The following is a 19,099-nucleotide window of genomic DNA, read 5'->3' on the forward strand; positions in this document are numbered from 1 at the left end:
TATCAATGTTTCACATCCCGCTTTCTGGTTGTAGGTGCAGGAAGGACCCTCAGGGGGCCGGGATGCTAGTGGAAGTGGACCCCGACGGCCAGTGCGGCGCCCATGCAGGAGGCCTAGGAATCAGGCTGGCCAGTTCATCTCCGTGGTGACCCTCTTTGAGGTGATGGCCAGGAGGAGGAGCTCCATACTGGTACTGACCACTGCTGGGAGGGATGCACGGGCTGGGTGGGTTGTGATGTGCTTCTCCACGTCAGGTGAGGAGCTGGCTGGCTTCCACACGGATCCTGGAGGCCTTCGTCCCTGCACGGCCTGCTCATCGAACCACAAGTCCCCTAGGGCCCCACGGGACCACCAGGGCACTTCTTCTCCCTGTCCTGAGACACGGCATCCCCTCCTATGTCCTCAGACACCTCGTCCCCTCCTATGCCATCAGACACTGTGTCCCCTCCTATGTCATCAGACACTGCATCCCCTCCTCATCCTGAGACACCGGGTCCCCTCCTATGTCCTCAGACACCGGGTCCCCTCCTATGTCATTAGACACCGCATCCCCTCCTATGTCATCAGACACCGTGTCCCCTCCCCATCCTGAGACACTGCATCTCCTCCTATGTCCTCAGACACCTCATCCCCTCCCCATCCTGAGATACCATGTCTCCTCCTATGTCATCAGACACCGTGTCTCCTCCCCATCCTGAGACACGGTGTCCCTTCCTGTGTCATCAGACACCGGGTCCCCTCCCCATCCTGAGACACCGCGTCTTCTCCTCTGTCCTCAGACACCTCATCCCCTCCCCATCCTGAGATACCATGTCCCCTCCTATGTCATCAGACACTGCGTCCCCTCCCCATCCTGAGACACCGGGTCCCCTCCTATGTTCTCAGACACCACGTCCCCTCTCCATCCTGAGACACTGGGTTCCCTACCAAGTCATCAGACACCATGTCCCCTCCCCATCCTGAGACACCATGTCCCCTCCTATGTCATCAGAGACCATGTCCCCTCCCCATCCTGAGACACTGGGTCCTCTCCTGTGTTCTCAGACGCTGTGTCCCCTCCTGTGTCCTTTGACACTGCATCCCCTCCCCATCCTGAGACACTGGGTCCCCTATGTCATGACACCGCATCCCCGCCCCATCCTGAGCACATTCCTCTGTCCTGAGACACAGTGTCCCATCCCCATCCTCAGACACGGCGTCCTGTGCTCTGTCCTGAGACACGGTGCACCCTCCTCACCCTCCCCGGGACACAGAGCTTCCCATGCAGGGTGCAGCCCCGTCATGGCCTCCTTTGGTTTTAGGCGCAGGGAGCACCCTCGGGGGGCCAAGATGTCAGTGGGCCCGGCACCCGCCGGCGAGGGCGGCCACCGCGGAAGCACCGCAAGAGGAAGGTGGCCTTCACCACAGAGGTGACCCTCTTTGAGATGGTCGCCCTGGGGAAGAACTCGGTGCAGGTACTGCCTGCTGTGGGGTGTGTGTGGTGGGGCGGGTGCGGGGGTGCAGCAGACGTGGGGGCCCGTCTGGCGTTTGTCGCTTCTCGCGCCACCTGGAGGCCGGGTGTCCTTGCAGAGTCACGGCCGCACCCACTGCAGCCTGTGCTGCCCGGCCCGCTCAGTGGTCATGTGTGCCCGTCACACATGCTCAGCGCTGCCCATCACTCGCACCTGATCACACATGTACACACACGTGCTCACCGCTGCCTGTCACATCATCTGATCACACACGTACACACACGTGCTCACTGCTGCCCATCACATGCACCTCATCTCACACACACACACACACACACGAGTGCTCACCGCAGCCTGACACATGCGCCTGATCACACATGTATATACATGTGCTCACCCCTGGCCATCACATGCACCTCATCACACACACACACAAGTGCTCACTGCTGCCCGTCACATGCACCTCATCACACACGCAAGTGCTCACTGCTGCCCGTCACATGCACCTCATCACACATGTGCACATAGATACACACAGGTGCTCACCACTGGGATCATATTCATGATCGCACATGTGTCCTCGTGGCTGGCCGGTCCCACACACCTCACCCCTGGCTGTTGCCCCTGCAGACGGCCGTTGAGGAGTGGGTGCAGTCCTATAAAGAGGACAGGGAGCTGGCCTTGCTGGACCTCATCAGCTTCTTCGTCCAGTGCTGTGGCTGTGAAGGTGAGCCCTGCTCCTGGACACTCGTGGGCGTCCCCACATGTGGGCCCGCTGGGCTTGCCTTTCCTGCCCACATGTGGTTGTAAGAGACTGGGCGGGCTGGGGCTTTTCCAGAGGCTGGTTTAGTGTAGGTCAGAGACTTGCTTCTTCTGTGAGCACCATTATCTCAGAGCGAAGGGTGATTGTCCCCCCAAGGTAAGATCCGTCCACGTCCTGACCCCAGGACCTCAGGATGTGACCTCGTTGAGAAGAAGGACCTTTGCAGTTGTGAGTAGTAAGATAGTCCTTAGGGTGGTCCTAGTCCCGCAAGACTTGGTCCTTGTAAGAGGAGGGACGCAGGGGCACCTGGGTGGCTCAGTCAGTTAAGTGTGTCGCTCTTGGTTTCAGCTCAGGTCATGCTCTTAGGCTTGGATTGAGCCCTGAGTCAGGCTCTGTGCTCAGTGGGGAGTCTGCTTGAGATCCTCTCTCTCTCCCTCTCCTTCTGCCCCCTTCCACTCATGCGCTCTCTCTCTCTGTCTAAAATACATAAAATACATAAAAAAAAGGAGAAGGGGAGAGATGCGGACACAGAGGAGAAGCCACATGAGGACGGAGGCAGAGACAGGAGGGACGCGGCCACGAGCCTAGGGACGCCTGGAGCCCCGGAAGCTGGAAGAAGCAGGGAGGAGCCTCCCCTGGAGCCTCGGCTCTTTCCAAGTTGGGGGTTGCTGTGGGTGGGCTCTAGCGGAGGGCCACGCTGTGGTCCGTGACAGTTCTCTGTCTCCTGCCTGGCGCCCATGTTGCGGCTCACACAGGATGCTGGCCAGTGAGCTGCTTTCACAGGAGCCTCAGGCCGCCAGACAGGACATGTGTGGGGTCGTCACACCCTCCCTCCTGGGGCTCCGGTCAGCACAGCATGTCAGCAGGGCCCAGGGCAGCTGGGCCGTCAGCCTCCACACGGGGACCTCCGGGTGCTGATGAACAGCGCAGGTTATGCTGCAAGAATGCTGGAAGCCGAAGCTCTCCTAGCTGTGTTCAAGGGGGCAGTTAAACACACAGAGCGTGAAAATTACTCGGTCCTGCCCAGCAGGGAACACTGACCCTTGCTGCCACGTAGAGGACTTTGAACACATGGTGCTCAGGGAGAGATGCAGGCACCTCAGCCCACGCTGGCTGACCCCATGTGCACGAAATGTCCAGAGCGGGCATGTCCACAGATGGACGGCGTCTCAGTGGTTCTTGGGGCCCGGGAAATGATAGGGGACCAGCACTGTGGGGGGGGGGGTGGGGGCTTCCCACAGTGGGCTGTAGCGATGGGTGACCGTGGTGAATGCACGCACTGCTGAGGTTCGTACTACGAGTCCGTTGTTCGCTATGCGCATTCCATCTCCATCAGTCGTCATCACCAGCGGACAACCGGGGGCCTCGTCCTCCCTCCGGAACCTGACGCAGGGGCTGTGGGGCCAGGACTGGCCTGTCGAGAAGCCCCCGCGGCATCTGGCTGGGCGCCCTGAGGGTGTGTCGTGAAAGCCCCGTGGCTTTACACACGAGACACATTCACACTGTTGTGCGGGGGCCACAGCACCTGTAGAGCCCAGCCTGTGAGGCTAGATGCAGTGGCTTCGCCGCCTCTCTCAAGGATGAGGCGGTGTCCCCTAGGAGGAGGGTGGGCTTGAACCACGCTTCCTCCTTTCTCTCGCAGGGATGGTGACGGCCGAGCTGTACCAGAGCAACCAAGGCCAGAACGTGGTGCACAAAATGACCGAGAAGTTTGACCAGGTGGGGCGGGCTCCGCGCTCTCCGTGAGCCTGGGGCCTGAGGTCACGGGAGCTTCCTCCTGAGTGGCGCTACCCTGGCCCCCCCGGGCACGCGGGCTTGCGATCAGGGCTGGGGGTGGAAGGAGCTGAGGCATCCCCATTTCCTGGGGAGGAGCCATCCTCCTCTGCTTCCCTGGGAGAAGCGGGCCTTTTGGGGCTCCGTGTTACTTCATAAAGACTAACATGAACCATAAATATGGGACATTCTGTCACGTATGGAGAAAATACGGCTATGAAATGGTACTCACGTGGCCGTCGTCCAGAGGAAGAAACAGAGCAAGGCCAGCAGGTCCCCAGACGCGCCCTGTGCCCGTCCGGACCACCTCCCCGCGGTGACAGGAGTATGTCCCTGAACTTGGTGCTCACAGTATTTCGGCACTGTGGCTTTGCTGCGCATGGGCACCCATGCATGCCAGCCCCGCTCTGCCTGGCTTCCAGCTCCATGCCCGGGAGACACCAGTGCTCAGCGTGGCGTCTCTGAGGCTCCGTCACACAGACACACAATTTAAGAAATTATATGCACGTGAATAATGTTGAGTAAACATCTGTGTCATGGCTGTGGAATGTTCCATCGCATGCATGTGCGTGGTTCATGTCCCCATTCTGTTTCTGTTGGCATTCGGGTTGGTTTTGAGTTTTTTCTCTGTGTGGCTGTGGACGTGCGTGTCCGTGGGTCCTGCTGTCCGTGTTCCCGTGTTTGCGTGTAATGAATGTATGCACGTTTGACTTTGCGGTGTGAGGCCAGCTTGTTTTCATGGCATCTCCACGTGTGCGTTAGGCTGCGTGGCTCCTCATCCCCGTCAGTGTTGGCTGCCGGATAGTTTTTGTCAGTCTCGTAGTTGTATGCATGGTTCAGTTCCCCGGACTGTTAGTGAGCTCAAGCACCTCCTTGCATTTAAAGACGATTTTCTCTTGTTTAACACGTTGTTTTCATTGTGGAAAAATACACCCAGCATACAAGTTGCCGTCTTAACCATTTCAAGTGCATAGCTCAGTGGCATTGGGTGCATTCACGCTGTTGTGCGACCATCCGTCTCCAGAACTTTCCTTCATCCCAACTTGAAATCAGACACTATTTCCCAGTGCCCCAACCCTGGTCCCTGGCCCCACCATCTACTCTCTGTCTCTGTGGATGGGACTCTTCTAGGGGCCCTGTGTCCGTGCAATCTCACAGGATTTGTCCTCTGTGTGGCTCATGTCCTCAAGCTCCATCCACGTCCTAGCAGGCATAGGAATATCCTTCCTCTTCAAGGCTGCGTCATGTTCCGCTGTATGCGAACTCATCCTTTCAGCGAACAGACGTAGTATCTACAAAATTTCTCACATTTTAAAATACTTAGAAAGTGCCTTCAGAAAGTCTTGGGAATCAAGTCCGTGAACGGTAACTGTTTTCTTTTAACTTTTTATGTGGAGCAACGTCAAACGTAAGGAAAGGGGAGGAGGACATGAACTTCACCTGTGTTCAGCAACTGATGCTCTGCCGTCCTCAGCTTATCCCCCATGTGTGCACGTGTGTCTCTGTGCCACGCATGCACACGCGTGTGCACTGTGCATGTGAGCGAATGCACATGGGTCTGTGCCGTCTTCAGCTTATCCCCATGCGTGCACGTGTGCCTGTGTTGTCCATGCACACGTGTGTGCACTGCACGTGAGCGAGTGCACGTGTGTATTCCATCTTCAGCTTATCCCCCATGCGTGCACATGTACCTCTGTGCGGTGCATGCACACGCGTGTGCGGAGTGCACGTGAGCGAGTGCACGTGTGTATTCCATCTTCAGCTTATCCCCATGCGTGTGCCTATGCCTCTGTGCTGTGCATGCACACGCGTGTGCACTGTGCACGTGAGCGAGCAAATGCACGTGTGTGCGCTGTCTTCACCTTATCCCCCATGCATGTGCATGTGCCTCTGTGGTGTGAATGCACACACGTGTGCACTGCACGTGAGCGAGCGAATGCACGTGTGCACGTGCGAGTGTGTGTGTGCAGGTCCATGCATATGCACAGGTGTGTTTGCCGCTGTGTGTGTTCACCAGAGCTGCCTGTAAGGGGGCTGCAGGCTGAATTGGGCCCTGTGTCCTCGTGTGTGGCCGTGAGGGCTCCTGTGTGACCGTGGTCCTGTCCTCACTCTCGGGCACTCTGAGTCGCTGGAAGACAACATCTGTGTGAGGGGTCTGCACACATTACCATGCCTGTCTCAGGAATGTCCTTCACGTCTGTTTCTGTCCCGTTCAGGGTCCAGCTAGGGTCCCCACACGACATTTAGCCATCTGCGCCCGGGCTCCCTTGAAGGCCACAAGTTTGGCACTTTGGAGAGCCCAGGCCCGTAATCGAGGAGGATGCCCCTACTTGCTTCCAGCCTCTGTGTCCCCGAAATTAGCTCCTTCCTTGGGGTCACTCAGCGTGTCCCTGACTCAGTTGGGCCTCTTTCCTCAGAGAGCTCTCGTCACCAGCTCGGGGTCCCCTTCGGTCTCCCCCCGCCTCTGAAGCAGCAGTGGGGGCTTTGCCTGCCCCTCAGTCTGTGTGCCTCATGGGAGACCCTGCGCTTCCCAAAGAGCAGGCCCCTGGACACAGTGTAGGGAAATGCCAGATTGTGCAGGGCCCGCAGCGGGCAGGGTGACACGCACAGCCACGGCACTGGCCGTATGGAGACGTGGCTGGTGAGCAGGAGAGGCTCCAGCGCTCCTGGGTCCTCTGTGCAGAGTGGCGTCTCCCCATGCTGGCTTCCAGAGATGACACGGTGCATGCTCTCAGTGCCAGCCGAGTACACGGAGTGGCTGAGCGCCACAGACGCGGTCCGTCCACACCACTCCCGAGGACACTGACGCGAAGGTGGACGTGGACTGCTGTTGTGGAGACAGGCTGTGCATGCTGTCGGCTGCTCAGAGCCGTTCCCCCCTCACCCACGGGCTTCGGCCTCCAGGGGGGATGCAGCCCAGCTCCCAGCACCCCGCGCTGCATGGGCCTGTCCTGCCGGGATGCGCTGCAGCTGGGGACGCTGGACTTGACCGGCACGTCTCGTCTGTCCTTGCAGGAGACTGGGCTGTACTACAAGAAGTTTCTGGCCTACCCCTGGATCCTGACCATCGTGTGGCCAGAGAAACTGGTAACACACATTCCACTGTTTAAAAATGGGGTGGTTCTGTGTGGCTTCCCGGGACGCCCGAGGCTGACGGAGCCCCGGGTGGTTCCCGTGGAGTTCCCAGCACGGGGTGGGCGCCCTGATCACCGACGAGGGACTGCGGCCGTGTGCCCGGCTCCCACGGGAGCCGCCTGAGCTGGCCCTGCGGACGGGGTCCTGCCGGCACAATGCACGCAGACCTCCCTCTATCCGGACTGCGGCGAGGGGGGCTCGGGCTGACCCGACCCCGTCCTGTCCACACTGAGTGCAGTAGAGCCTCCGAGTCTTGTCCACAATGCGACAGGACCTGACTGTGCTCAGTCCACACTGAGTGCACTTAGGTCCCATGGCATGTTGCTTTAAATGACAAGGTGAAGCCAGACTCTGTGCGTGGTGGGACAGTCAGACCTGACCTGTTCTGCAAAAGTGAGTTCATCCAGTGAGTTCTGTCCACACTGGGACAATTTGACCAGAGTGAGTTCATCTACCTTGGCACGTTTAGACCTGACAGTGTTCTTTCTACTTTGTGTCATGGAAACTGACTCTTCTGTCTACACTGGCACATTTAGACTGGATCATGTTCTGTCTGCATTGTGTCATGGAGTCCTGACGTGTACTGTCTACACTGGCTCATTTAGATCTGATCATGTTTTGTCTACACCGTGTAATGGAGTCCTGACGTGTTCTGTCTACACTGGCACGTTTAGACCTGACAGTGTTCTTTCTACTCTGTGTCATGGAGCCCTGACTGTGTTCCGTCTACACTGGCACATTTAGACTTGATCATGTTCTGTCTACACTGGGACATTTAGACCAGAGTGTGTTCTGTCTACACTGGCACGTTTAGACCTGAAAGTATTCTTTTTACTCTGTGTCATGGAAACTGACTCTTCTCTCTACGCTGGCACATTTAGATCTCATCATGCTCTGTCTACACTGGGAAGTTTAGACCTGACAATGTTCTGTCTACGCTGGGTCATGGAGCCCTGACTGTTCTGTCTACATTGCGTCATGGAGCCCCCTGACTGTGTTCCGTCTACACTGGCATTTTTAGACCTGATCATGTTCCGTCTACACTGGCACATTTAGACCTGATCATGTTTTGTCTATGCTGTGTCATGGAGCCCTGACTGTGTTTTGTCTACACTGTGTAATGGAGACCTGATTGTTCCATCTACACTGGCACATTTAGACCTGATCGTGTTTTGTCCACACTGTGTCATGGAGACCTGACTGTTCCGTCTACACTGGCACATTTAGACCTGATCATGTTTTGTCTACGCTGTGTCATGGAGACCTGATTGTTCCATCTACACTGGCACATTTAGACTGGATCATGTACCATCTACACTGGCACATTTAGACCTGATCGTGTTTTGTCCACCCTGTGTCATGGAGACCTGACTGTTCTGTCTACACTGGCACATTTAGACCTGATCATGTTTTGTCTACGCTGTGTCATGGAGACCTGATTGTTCCATCTACACTGGCACATTTAGACTGGATCGTGTTCTGTCTACACTGGCACATTTAGACCTGATCGTGTTTTGTCTGCTGTGTCATGGAGCGCGGACGGTGTTCTGTCCACACTGGCACATTTAGACCTGATCTTTGTCTACGTTGTGTCATGGAGACCTGACTGTTCCGTCTACACTAGCACATTTAGACCTAATCATGTTCCGTCTACACTGGCACATTTAGACCTGATCGTGTTTTGTCTGTACTGGCACATTTAGAACTGATCGTATTTTATCTATGCTGTGTCATGGAACCCTGACTGTTCCGTCTACACTGGCACATTTAGACCTGATCATGTTCGTCTACACTGGGACATTTAGACCTGATTGTGTTTTGTCTACACTGGCACATTTAGACCTGATCGTGTTTTGTCTATGCTGTGTCATGGAGTCCTGACTGTTCCATCTACACTGGCACATTTAGACCTGATCATGTTTCATCTACACTGGCATATTTAGACTTGATCATGTTTTGCCTATGCTGCGTCATGGAGACCTGACTGTTCCGTCTACACTGGCACATTTAGACCTGACTGTTCTGTCTACACTGACACATTTAGTCCTGTGTTCCATCCACACTGGCACATTTAGAGCTGACCATGTTCTGTGTAGTCTGTGCTGTAGTCTCTGCATGCTGTTGTGACTGTCACTGTTGGAACGACCCAAGCCGTCAGGGTTTCTGTGGCCATCCACATCTGGGTGGAGAAGGGTAGAACAGGAGCTGTTGTAGGGCGCCGTGTGGCCGGCCCCTGGCACAGCCACTGCAGGTGTCCTGTGGCTGGAGATTCACCTAGTGTCCTTCATATCATTCATTCCTCACCATCTCGTGTGTGTAGATGAGATACCATGTATTAGTGCATTTCACAACGAGGGTGTGGGAGGGTTTCTCACAAAGTGCACTGAGTTTGGGGAGTGAGGACCGACCTTGCAGACCCGGTTAGTGACCTGGTCTAGCTTCGGAATGGGGGGTCTCGGAACATGTTTGTAACCCCGTTAGTGACCTGGTCCAGCCTCGGGATGGGGGGTTTCAGGACGTGTATAACCCGGTCAGTGACTTTGTCTAGCCTCGGAATGGGGGGTTTCGGGACAGGTTTGTAACTATGTTAGTGACCTGGTCTAGCCTCAGAATGGGGGGGGTTTCAGGACATGTTTGTAACCCCGTTAGTGACCTGGTCTAGCCTCGGGATGGGGGGTGTGTGTGGATAGAGGCTGGAGGCGGGTTGTCCCGATGAACGTCTTGCCATGCGCGTGGATAGAGGCTGGAGGCCAGTTCTCCTGATGCACCCCTTGCCGTGTGCATGGATAGAGACTGGAGGCCAGTTCTCCTGATGAACATCTTGCCGTGAGTGTGGATAGAGGCCGGAGGCCGGTTCTCCTGATGCACCCCTTGCCGCGTGCGTGGAAAGAGATTGGAGGCGGGTTGTGTGATGACTTGATTGCGGGGCACATGAAGGAAGGAGTCAGGAAGGCTGATGGGCGGCTGGTGAGCTGTGCCGTCTACACTTGCAAGCCCACGGTGATCTTTTCTCTTTCCCATTCCCCGTCCCTGACTCCACCCCTGGCAGAGTCACTGGAGTTTCTTGTCAGCTCAGCGGGAACAGGAATGCGCTAAGCCCCCAAAGCGCCAAAGTATGCTTTTAAGTACCTTTCACGTTCACAATGAATATTTAAAGCACCTGAAATCAGCCAGAACCAGAGTGAAAAACAGGAGGGCCCGGCTTCTCTGGGATGAGTGTTGGGAGGTGCCTGCACGCTTTCCTCAGGGTGACCTGAGGTCCTAGAGACCTGGCTCCTTCCCACACGTGGGGGTCCACCCACACAGCCTATAGACCTGACCAGGGGGACGTGGGACCATTCGCCCAGGTGCAGGGTGTGGGAGAGGTGGGGTGATCCTGGTGGGTATGGATATGTGACCCCCAAGTTCTGGGTTTCGGGGGGTTGGGGTCAGTGGGTGAGTGTGTATATCTGACCCCTGCTAGGTGCAGGGTCTGGGAGAGCTGGGGTCACTGTGGTGGGTGTGGATATGTGAACCCCCAACGTAGGAATGGGAGTGTGGGTACCCTGTGTCAGAGTGGACGTGTGACCCCCAGGTTCAGGGTCTGGGAGATTAGGGGTCACCCTGTGTCAGAGTGGACGTGTGACCCCCCTGGTTCAGGGTCTGGGAGATTTGGGTTCACCCTGTGTCAGAGTGGACGTGTGACCCCCAGGTTCAGGGTCTGGGATATTTGGGTTCACCCTGTGTCAGAGTGGATGTGTGACCCCCAAGTTCAGGGTCTGGAAGATTTGGGGTCAACCTATGTCAGAATGGATGGATGACCCTCCCCAGGTGCAGGTCTGGGAGATTTGGGGTCACCCTATGTCAGAGTGGACGTGTGACCCCCCAAGTGCAGGTCTGGGAGATTTGGGGTTACTCTGTGTCAGAGTGAATGTGTGACCCTCCAGGTGCAGGTCTGGGAGATTTGGGGTCACCCTGTGTCAGAGTGGACGTGTGACCCTCCAGGTGCAGGTCTGGGAGATTGGGGGTCACCTGTGTCAGATTGGATGTGTGACCCCCCCAGGTGCAGGTCTGGGAGATTGGGGGGTCATGCTGGGTCAGAGTGGACGTGTGACCCTCCAGGTGCAGGTCTGGGAGATTGGGGGTCACCCTGTGTCAGAGTAGATGTGTGACCCCCAAGTGCAGGTCTGGGAGATTTGGGGTCACCCTGTGTCAGAGTGGACATGTGACCCTCCAGGTGCAGGTCTGGGAGATTGGGGGTCACCCTGTGTCAGATTGGACGTGTGACCCTCCAGGTGCAGATCTGGGAGATTGGGGGTCACCCTGTGTCAGATTGGATGTGTAACCGCCCCCAAGTGCAAGTCTGGGAGATTGAGGGTCAGCCTGTGTCAGAGTGGATGTGTGACTCCCCCCCCCCCCAGGTGCAGGTGTGGGAGATTGGGGGTCACCTGTGTCAGATTGGATGTGTGACCCCCCCAGGTGCAGGTCTGGGAGATTGGGGGGTCATGCTGGGTCAGAGTGGACGTGTGACCCTCCAGGTGCAGGTCTGGGAGTTTGGGGGTCACCCTGTGTCAGAGTAGATGTGTGACCCCCAAGTGCTGGTCTGGGAGATTTGGGGTCACCCTGTGTCAGAGTGGACGTGTGACCCTCCAGGTGCAGGTCTGGGAGATTGGGGGTCACCCTGTGTCAGATTGGACGTGTGACCCTCCAGGTGCAGGTCTGGGAGATTGGTGGTCACCCTGTGTCACATTGGACGTGTCACCGCCCCCAAGTGCAAGTCTGGGAGATTGAGGGTCAGCCTGTGTCAGAGTGGACGTGTGACTCCCCCCCCCCCAGGTACAGCTGTGGGAGATTGGGGGTCACCTGTGTCAGATTGGATGTGTGACCCCCCCCAGGTGCAGGTCTGGGAGATTGGGGGGTCATGCTGGGTCAGAGTGGACGTGTGACCCTCCAGGTGCAGGTCTGGGAGATTGGGGGTCACCCTGTGCCAGAGTAGACGTGTGACCCTCCAGGTGCAGGTCTGGGAGATTGGGGTCACCCTGTGTCAGATTGGACCTGTCACCGCCCCCAAGTGCAAGTCTGGGAGATTGGGGTCACCCTGTGTCAGATTGGACCTGTCACCGCCCCCAAGTGCAAGTCTGGGAGATTGAGGGTCAGCCTGTGTCAGAGTGGACGTGTGACACCCCAGGTGCAGGTCTGGGAGATTGGGGGTCACCCTGTGTCAGAGTAGACGTGTGAACCCCAAGTGCTGGTCTGGGAGATTTGGGGTCACCCTGTGTCAGAGTGGACGTGTGACCCTCCAGGTGCAGGTCTGGGAGATTGGGGGTCACCCTGTGTCAGATTGGACGTGTGACCCTCCAGGTGCAGGTCTGGGAGATTGGGGTCACCCTGTGTCAGATTGGACCTGTCACCGCCCCCAGGTGCAGGTGTGGGAGATTGGGGTCACCCTGTGTCAGATTGGACCTGTCACCGCCCCCAAGTGCAAATCTGGGAGATTGAGGGTCAGCCTGTGTCAGAGTGGACGTGTGACCCCCCAGGTGCAGGTCTGGGAGATTGGGGGGGTCATGCTGGGTCAGAGTGGACATGTGACCCTCCAGGTGCAGGTCTGGGAGATTGGGGTCACCCTGTGTCAGATTGGACGTGTCACCGCCCCCAAGTGCAAGTCTGGGAGATTGAGGGTCAGCCTGTGTCAGAGTGGACGTGTGACTCCCCCCCCCCAGTTGCAGGTGTGGGAGATTGGGGGTCACCCTGTGTCAGAGTAGACGTGTGACCCCCCAAGTGCTGGTCTGGGAGATTTGGGGTCACCCTGTGTCAGAGTGGACGTGTTACCGCCCCCAAGTGCAAGTCTGGGAGATTGAGGGTCAGCCTGTGTCAGAGTGGACGTGTGACCCCCCCCAGGTGCAGGTGTGGGAGATTGGGGGTCACCTGTGTCAGATTGGACGTGTCACCACCCCCAAGTGCAAGTCTGGGAGATTGGGGGTCACCCTGTGTCAGAGTAGACGTGTGACCCCCCAAGTGCTGGTCTGGGAGATTTGGGGTCACCCTGTGTTAGATTGGATGTGTGACCCCCCAAGGTGCAGGTCTGGGAGATTGGGGGGTCATGCTGGGTCAGAGTGGACGTGTGACCCTCCAGGTGCAGGTCTGGGAGATTGGGGGGTCATGCTGGGTCAGAGTGGATGTGTGACCCCCAAGTGCTGGTCTGGGAGATTTGGGGTCACCCTGTGTCAGAGTGGACGTGTGACTCTCCAGGTGCAGGTCTGGGAGATTGGGGGTCACCTTGTGTCAGATTGGACCCGTCACCGCCCCCAAGTGGAAGTCTGGGAGATTGAGGGTCAGCCTGTGTCAGAGTGGACGTGTGACCCCCCCAGGTGCAGGTCTGGGAGATTGGGGGGTCATGCTGGGTCAGAGTGGACGTGTGACCCCCCAAGTGGTGGTCTGGGAGATTTGGGGTCACCCTGTGTCAGAGTGGACGTGTGACCCTCCAGGTGCAGGTCTGGGAGATTGGGGGAGTCATGCTGGGTCAGAGTGGACGTGTGACCCTCCAGGTGCAGGTCTGGGAGATTGGGGGTCACCCTGTGTCAGATTGGACGTGTCACCGCCCCCAAGTGCAAGTCTGGGAGATTGAGGGTCAGCCTGTGTCAGAGTGGACGTGTGACCCCCCCCAGGTGCAGGTGTGGGAGATTGGGGGTCACCTGTGTCAGATTGGTCCTGTCACCGCCCCCAAGTGCAGGTCTGGGAGATTGGGGGGTCATGCTGGGTCAGAGTGGACGTGTGACCCCCCAGGTGCAGGTGTGGGAGATTGGGGGTCACCTGTGTCAGATTGGACCTGTCACCCCCCCCAGTGCAGGCTCAGCGTGTGGTCACGTGACTCAGAGTCCCTTGTCCAGGAGCAGAGCTGTATGTCACCATGGTGGGATGGGCCCAGGCCCAGTCCAGCGTCTGACCCCGTCTTCCCTTGTTCTGTCTTGAACGCAGCAGAGTGACTTTTACCCCATCGTGGGGCCGGGGCCCTTCTGGAAGAGGTTTCGGGTGAACTTCTGTGAGTTCACAGAGCTGCTGGTGCACCTGACACACTCCTCGGTGCTGTGTGATGGACACCTCATGGACACGGTGATCTGCATGCTCAGCGGCCTCACCAACTCGGCCGTGCACAGCCTGCGGCACACCAGCTCCCTGGCAGGTCAGATGCTGCACAGGGCCCTGCCCGGGCTCCTGCTGGCTCGGGGGCCGGGAGGGGCCGTGGCTCAGGGGCCACGGACCTGGGGGGCAGGAGCCACGGGACGTGGAGGGCAGGGGCCCGAGGACATGGGGGGCAGGGGCCATGTGACCAGGGGCAGGGAGGCACCGTGGGGGGAGGGGCCATGGGGGCAGGGGCCATGGGACACGAACACAGGCCCAGGGGCCTCAGCCTGTCCCAGGGCTAGTGTCCACACCCGGGCTGCCAGCGTGCTGGCTTGCAGGGGGCAGAGGCTGCTGGGCGGGTGGACACCAGGAGCTGGAGGGGTGCAGAAGCCACAGAGGGACGTTTGCTTCAGGAAGACTGGAAGTTGGTCCTGTTCATCTTCCATGGCAAAGGCCGTGATGGGTGGGCACGGTGTGCAAGGCTGACGTTGCAGAGAGGGTGGGCTCATCAGTTCCCGGGCTGGCCCACCCGGGCGTGTCCTGTCCCTCTGTCCCTACAGGAGCCCCTAGGGCTGGCCCACCTGGGTGTCTCCTGTCCCTGGGCTGTTGTCTTTCTAAGTGACTGTCAATTAAACAAATCGGGTTATTGATCAGCTGTCAGTACCTGGTGTATCTTCTCCTGGAACACACTCTGAGCGGTCAGTGCTGACCACAGGGACTTGGTAGGAGGGTCTGTGTTACAAGTCCTGTGAGTTTTGCATCCTTCCGGAAGGTGCAGTGTCCCTTGACCTCTAGCAGTCTGCGGAGTCATCCTCATACAGAAATGTTGGTAAGGAAGTGTGATCTTTGCAGGGACCTATTAGGAACCATGAAGAAATCCAAAGTTCGAGACGATGCTTTAGTGAGATGTGTCCCACAGGGACTCAGGTCCCGTGTCAGACGGGTCCCTGCAGATTAGGGCTCTCTCGACCTGTGCGTAAGGGTGTCTCAGCCACACAGGGGCTGCGTGTGTCTCGTCCCCACGTCTGGGTCTGCAGGGGACACGGTGTGAATGGTGCCATGTGCCGTCGGAGGGTCCTGCGTGTGAACTCTGACCTTGGACTGCTGGTCCCGAGCCGCCATGTGTCCCGGTCATGGCGAGGCTCCCTCGGGTGTTCGCAGCCTGCTGAGCTGGGGTTGTTCAGCAGAAGCTCGTTTCCCGCCCTGGTCCTGGCCCTGCGTGCCCTCTGAGGACATTTTCCACCTGGTTGAATCCTGCCGGCTCTGGGGCACTGATGTGACCTTGCACCTGGGAAGGTCGCGGGGTGTGTGCACGCCCTGGGGACACTGAGATGTGTTCTTGGGTCTGCATGCATGGTCATCACGTACGTGTGACCATACCCACTCTTGTGACCTAGCAAGGGGCAGGACGCGGCAGGCCCCCCAGCCGCCCCGACCTCCCAGCCCCTTTCACCCCCAGGCCCCCTCTGAGTACTGGCAGAACGGTCACTCTGGTGGGAGGTGGAGCCCAGCGCTGGGGTCACGGCCCTGGGGTCCCAGCCCCAGGGTCACGGCCTGCTCTGCTGGCAGCCATGAAGCTGCTGACGGCGCTGGCCAGCGTGAACCAGGGCATCTGCACAGGCAGGCGCACGGCCCAGCGGCTGTACGAGATCGAGAGCATCACAAAGCTCAAGGGCAGACACAAGTACTACATGGAGCTGTTGGACCAGCGCAGACACCAGGTGCGGGACGGGCCAGCTGGGGTCACCGCGGGGGGGAGGGGGTGCACCGGAGATGGGGGTATGCAGGGGTGAGGACATACTGTGCGCAGGGGGGCAGGGTCCCAGACGGAGGTACTGTGCACAGCGGGGGAGGGTGCACCGATGTGGGGATGCAGGGGTGAGGCAGTCACTGCGCGCGGGGGTGGGGGGAGGGTGCACTGGAGATGGGGGGACGCAGGGGTGAGGCTGTCACTGCGCGGGGGTAGGGGGAGGGTGCACCAGAGATGGGGGGACGCAGGGGTGAGGCTGTCACTGTGCGCGGGGGTAGGGGGAGGGTGCACCAGAGATGGGGGGACGCAGGGGTGAGGCTGTCACTGTGCGCGGGGGTAGGGGGAGGGTGCACCGATGTGGGGACGCAGGGGTGAGGCAGTCACTGTGCGTGGGGGTAGGGGGAGGGTGCACTGGAGATGGGGGGACGCAGGGGTGAGGCTGTCACTGTGCGCAGGGGGGAGGGAGGGTCCACCCTGGAGAGGAGGCAGGGGACCCAGGTGTGAGGACAGCACCTGGTGCAGAGAGGCAGGGAGCATACCTGGGAGTCTGGGCCTGGCCCGCCCCCTTGGCTCCAGGCCCCGCCCCTGGCCCCGCCCCCGCCAGGGCTGCCCCGCAGCTGTGGGTTCCTGCTCCGTCAGCGGGGCGGCTGTGACTCCGTGCGGTAGCGCCTGGTCCCCCAGGCCTTGGGACCATTCTCCGGGGTTAGGGTCTCCCCACAACACGGCAGCAGGCGGGGGCGCAGAAGGCACAGTGTGGGCCCCCAGTCGCTCCACATCCCGGCTCCAGATTCTTAGCTGGGCTCCCTGGGGGGGGTGTCCTCTGGGGACACGCAGGTGGACCCCCACGCCCCTGGCTCAGTCCCATTTCTGTTCTCCCATCATTTGTGGTTTCAGTAAGTTCAAACTGCGATTACTGCGTCCTCTGTGCCCCCCGCGCCCTCTGTGCCCCCCACACCCGCGCCTTGTGTTCCCCACACCCCGCGCCTGTGTCCCCCACACCCCGTGCCCTCTGTGCCTCCCACACCCGCACCCTCTATGCCCCCCACACCCGCACCCTCTGTGCCCCCCACACCCTGCGCCTGTGTCGCCCATACCCCGTGCCCTCTGTGCCCCCCACACCCGCGCCTTCTGTGCCCCCCACACCCCGCGCCTGTGTCCCCCACACCCCGTGCCCTCTGTGCCCCCCACACCCGCGCCTTCTGTGTTCCCCACACCCTGCGCCTTCTGTGCCCCCCACACCCCGCGCCTGTGTCCCCCACACCCCGTGCCCTCTGTGCCCCCCACACCCTGCGCCTTCTGTGCCCCCCACACCCCGCGCCTGTGTCCCCCACACCCCGTGCCCTCTGTGCCCCCCACACCCTGCGCCTTCTGTGCCCCCCACACCCCGCGCCTGTGTCCCCCACACCCCGTGCCCTCTGTGCCCCCCACACCCTGCGCCTTCTGTGCCCCCCACACCCCGCGCCTGTGTCCCCCACACCCCGCACCCTCTGTGCCCCCCACACCCCGTGCCTGTGTTGCCCACACCCCGCGCCCTCTGTGTCCCCCACACCCCGCGCCCTCTGTGCCCCCCACACCCCGCGCCCTCTATGCCCCCCACACCCCGCGCCCTCTGTGCCCCCCACACCCCGCGCCTTCTATGCCCCCCACACCCCACGCCTTGTGTCCCCCACACCCCACGTTTTCTGTGTTCCCCACACCCCGCGCCTGTGTCCTCCACACCCCGTGCCCTCTGTGGCCCCACACCTGTGCCCTCTGTGCCCCCCACACCCCGCGCCTGTGGCCCCCACACCCCGTGCCCTCTGTGCCCCCCACACCCCGTGACCTCTGTGCCCCCACACCCCGCGCCTTCTGTGCCCCCCACACCCTGCGCCTTCTGTGCCCCCCACACCCCGCGCCTGTGTCCCCCACACCCCGTGCCCTCTGTGCCCCCCACACCCGCGCCCTCTGTGCCCCCCACACCCCGCGCCCTCTGTGCCCCCCACACCCCACGCCCTCTGTGACCCCACACCCGCGCCCTCTGTGCCCCCCACACCCCGCGCCCTCTGTGCCCCCCACACCCCACGCCCTCTGTGACCCCACACCCGCGCCCTCTGTGCCCCCCACACCCCGCGCCCTCTGTGCCCCCCACACCCCGCGCCCTCTGTGACCCCACACCCCACGCCCTCTGTGCCCCCCACACCCCGCGCCTTGTGTCCCCCACACCCCGCACCTTCTGTGCCCCGCACACCCCGCGCCCTCTGTGTCCCCCTCACCCCGCGCCTTCTGTGACCCTCCATACCGCACGCCTTCTGTGTCCCCCCCCCGCGGCTTGTGTCCCACTCCCTTGTCCTTCTGTGTCTCCCTCCACGCATTCTGTGTGCCCCCCTGTGCCCTTGTGTCCCCTCCGCACCTTCTGTGTCCCCTCCGCGCCTTCTGTGTCCCCCCGCCTTCTGTATCCCCCCACACCCTCTGTGTCCCCCGCACCCTGTGTCCCTCCTACAACTTCTGTGTCCCCCCTGCGACTTTTGTGTCCCCCCGCGCTTTCTGTGTCCCCCCGCGACTTCTGTGTCCCCCCATGCCCTGTGTCCGCCCCCCGCACCCTCTGTGTCCCCTCACCATGCCCTTTGTCCCCCCATTCATCTGTGTCCCCCCTGCGTCCATCTGTGTCGTCCCCCCCGCCCACGTCCTCTGATCCCCTGCCCACACCTCTGCGCACACAGGAGGTCACGTCTTTGGGGGGCACCTACAGTTCCTGGGCTGCAGAAGCCCTTCCAGAAAGACAGCGCTGCGGGTGTAGGGTTCCCACCCCGCCGGGTTCCTCTGCATGGGAGCAGTCCTCTGCCCCGCCCTGCGCCCTGCCCACTCATCGCCTGCACCCCCTTCACCTCCGCCCCCCACCCTGTGACCCCTTCACCCCTGTCCCCTGCCCTCATCCTGTCACCCCTCACCTCCTGCCCCTCACCCTGCATGCCTCCACCCCTGTGCCCCCTCATCCCAGCACCCCTTCACCCCTGTCCCGAGCCCCACCCATCACTTTGTCCCCACCCCCACCGCGCAGCCCCCCCATCGTCACCCTGCATCCCATCACCCCCACACCTCACCCCTGCCCCTCACCCCCCAATCCTGTGCCCTGCCACTCGCACCGCT

At 60.1% G+C, this 19,099-nt stretch overlaps 1 protein-coding gene across 6 annotated transcripts in view; it reads left to right on the top strand.

Moving 5' to 3' along the window:
• Positions 1–19,099, top strand: part of LOC123841258 (cohesin subunit SA-2-like) — a 75,763-nt gene that overhangs the window by 14,046 nt on the left and 42,618 nt on the right. For 4 of the 6 annotated variants that reach the window (XR_010406001.1, XR_010406000.1, XR_010406003.1 and 1 more), the window contains exons 2-8: positions 35–190; positions 1,302–1,454; positions 2,082–2,178; positions 3,857–3,933; positions 7,003–7,074; positions 14,077–14,281; positions 15,793–15,944. Coding sequence is in view for 1 of the 6 variants with exons in the window: in XM_064573651.1 (XP_064429721.1) it covers positions 35–190; positions 1,302–1,454; positions 2,082–2,178; positions 3,857–3,933; positions 7,003–7,074; positions 14,077–14,281; positions 15,793–15,944 (912 nt within the window). In the remaining 5 variants the exon portion in view is untranslated. The remainder of the gene's footprint in view (positions 1–34; positions 191–1,301; positions 1,455–2,081; positions 2,179–3,856; positions 3,934–7,002; positions 7,075–14,076; positions 14,282–15,792; positions 15,945–19,099) is intronic. The other 2 variants (XR_010406004.1, XR_010406002.1) reach the window with 2 other exon arrangements.

This window comes from Mirounga angustirostris, unplaced genomic scaffold (assembly GCF_029215605.1).
Source record: "Mirounga angustirostris isolate CCGP_5_RB_7025 unplaced genomic scaffold, mMirAng1.0.hap1 SCAF_11, whole genome shotgun sequence".
Lineage (NCBI taxonomy): Eukaryota > Metazoa > Chordata > Mammalia > Carnivora > Phocidae > Mirounga > Mirounga angustirostris.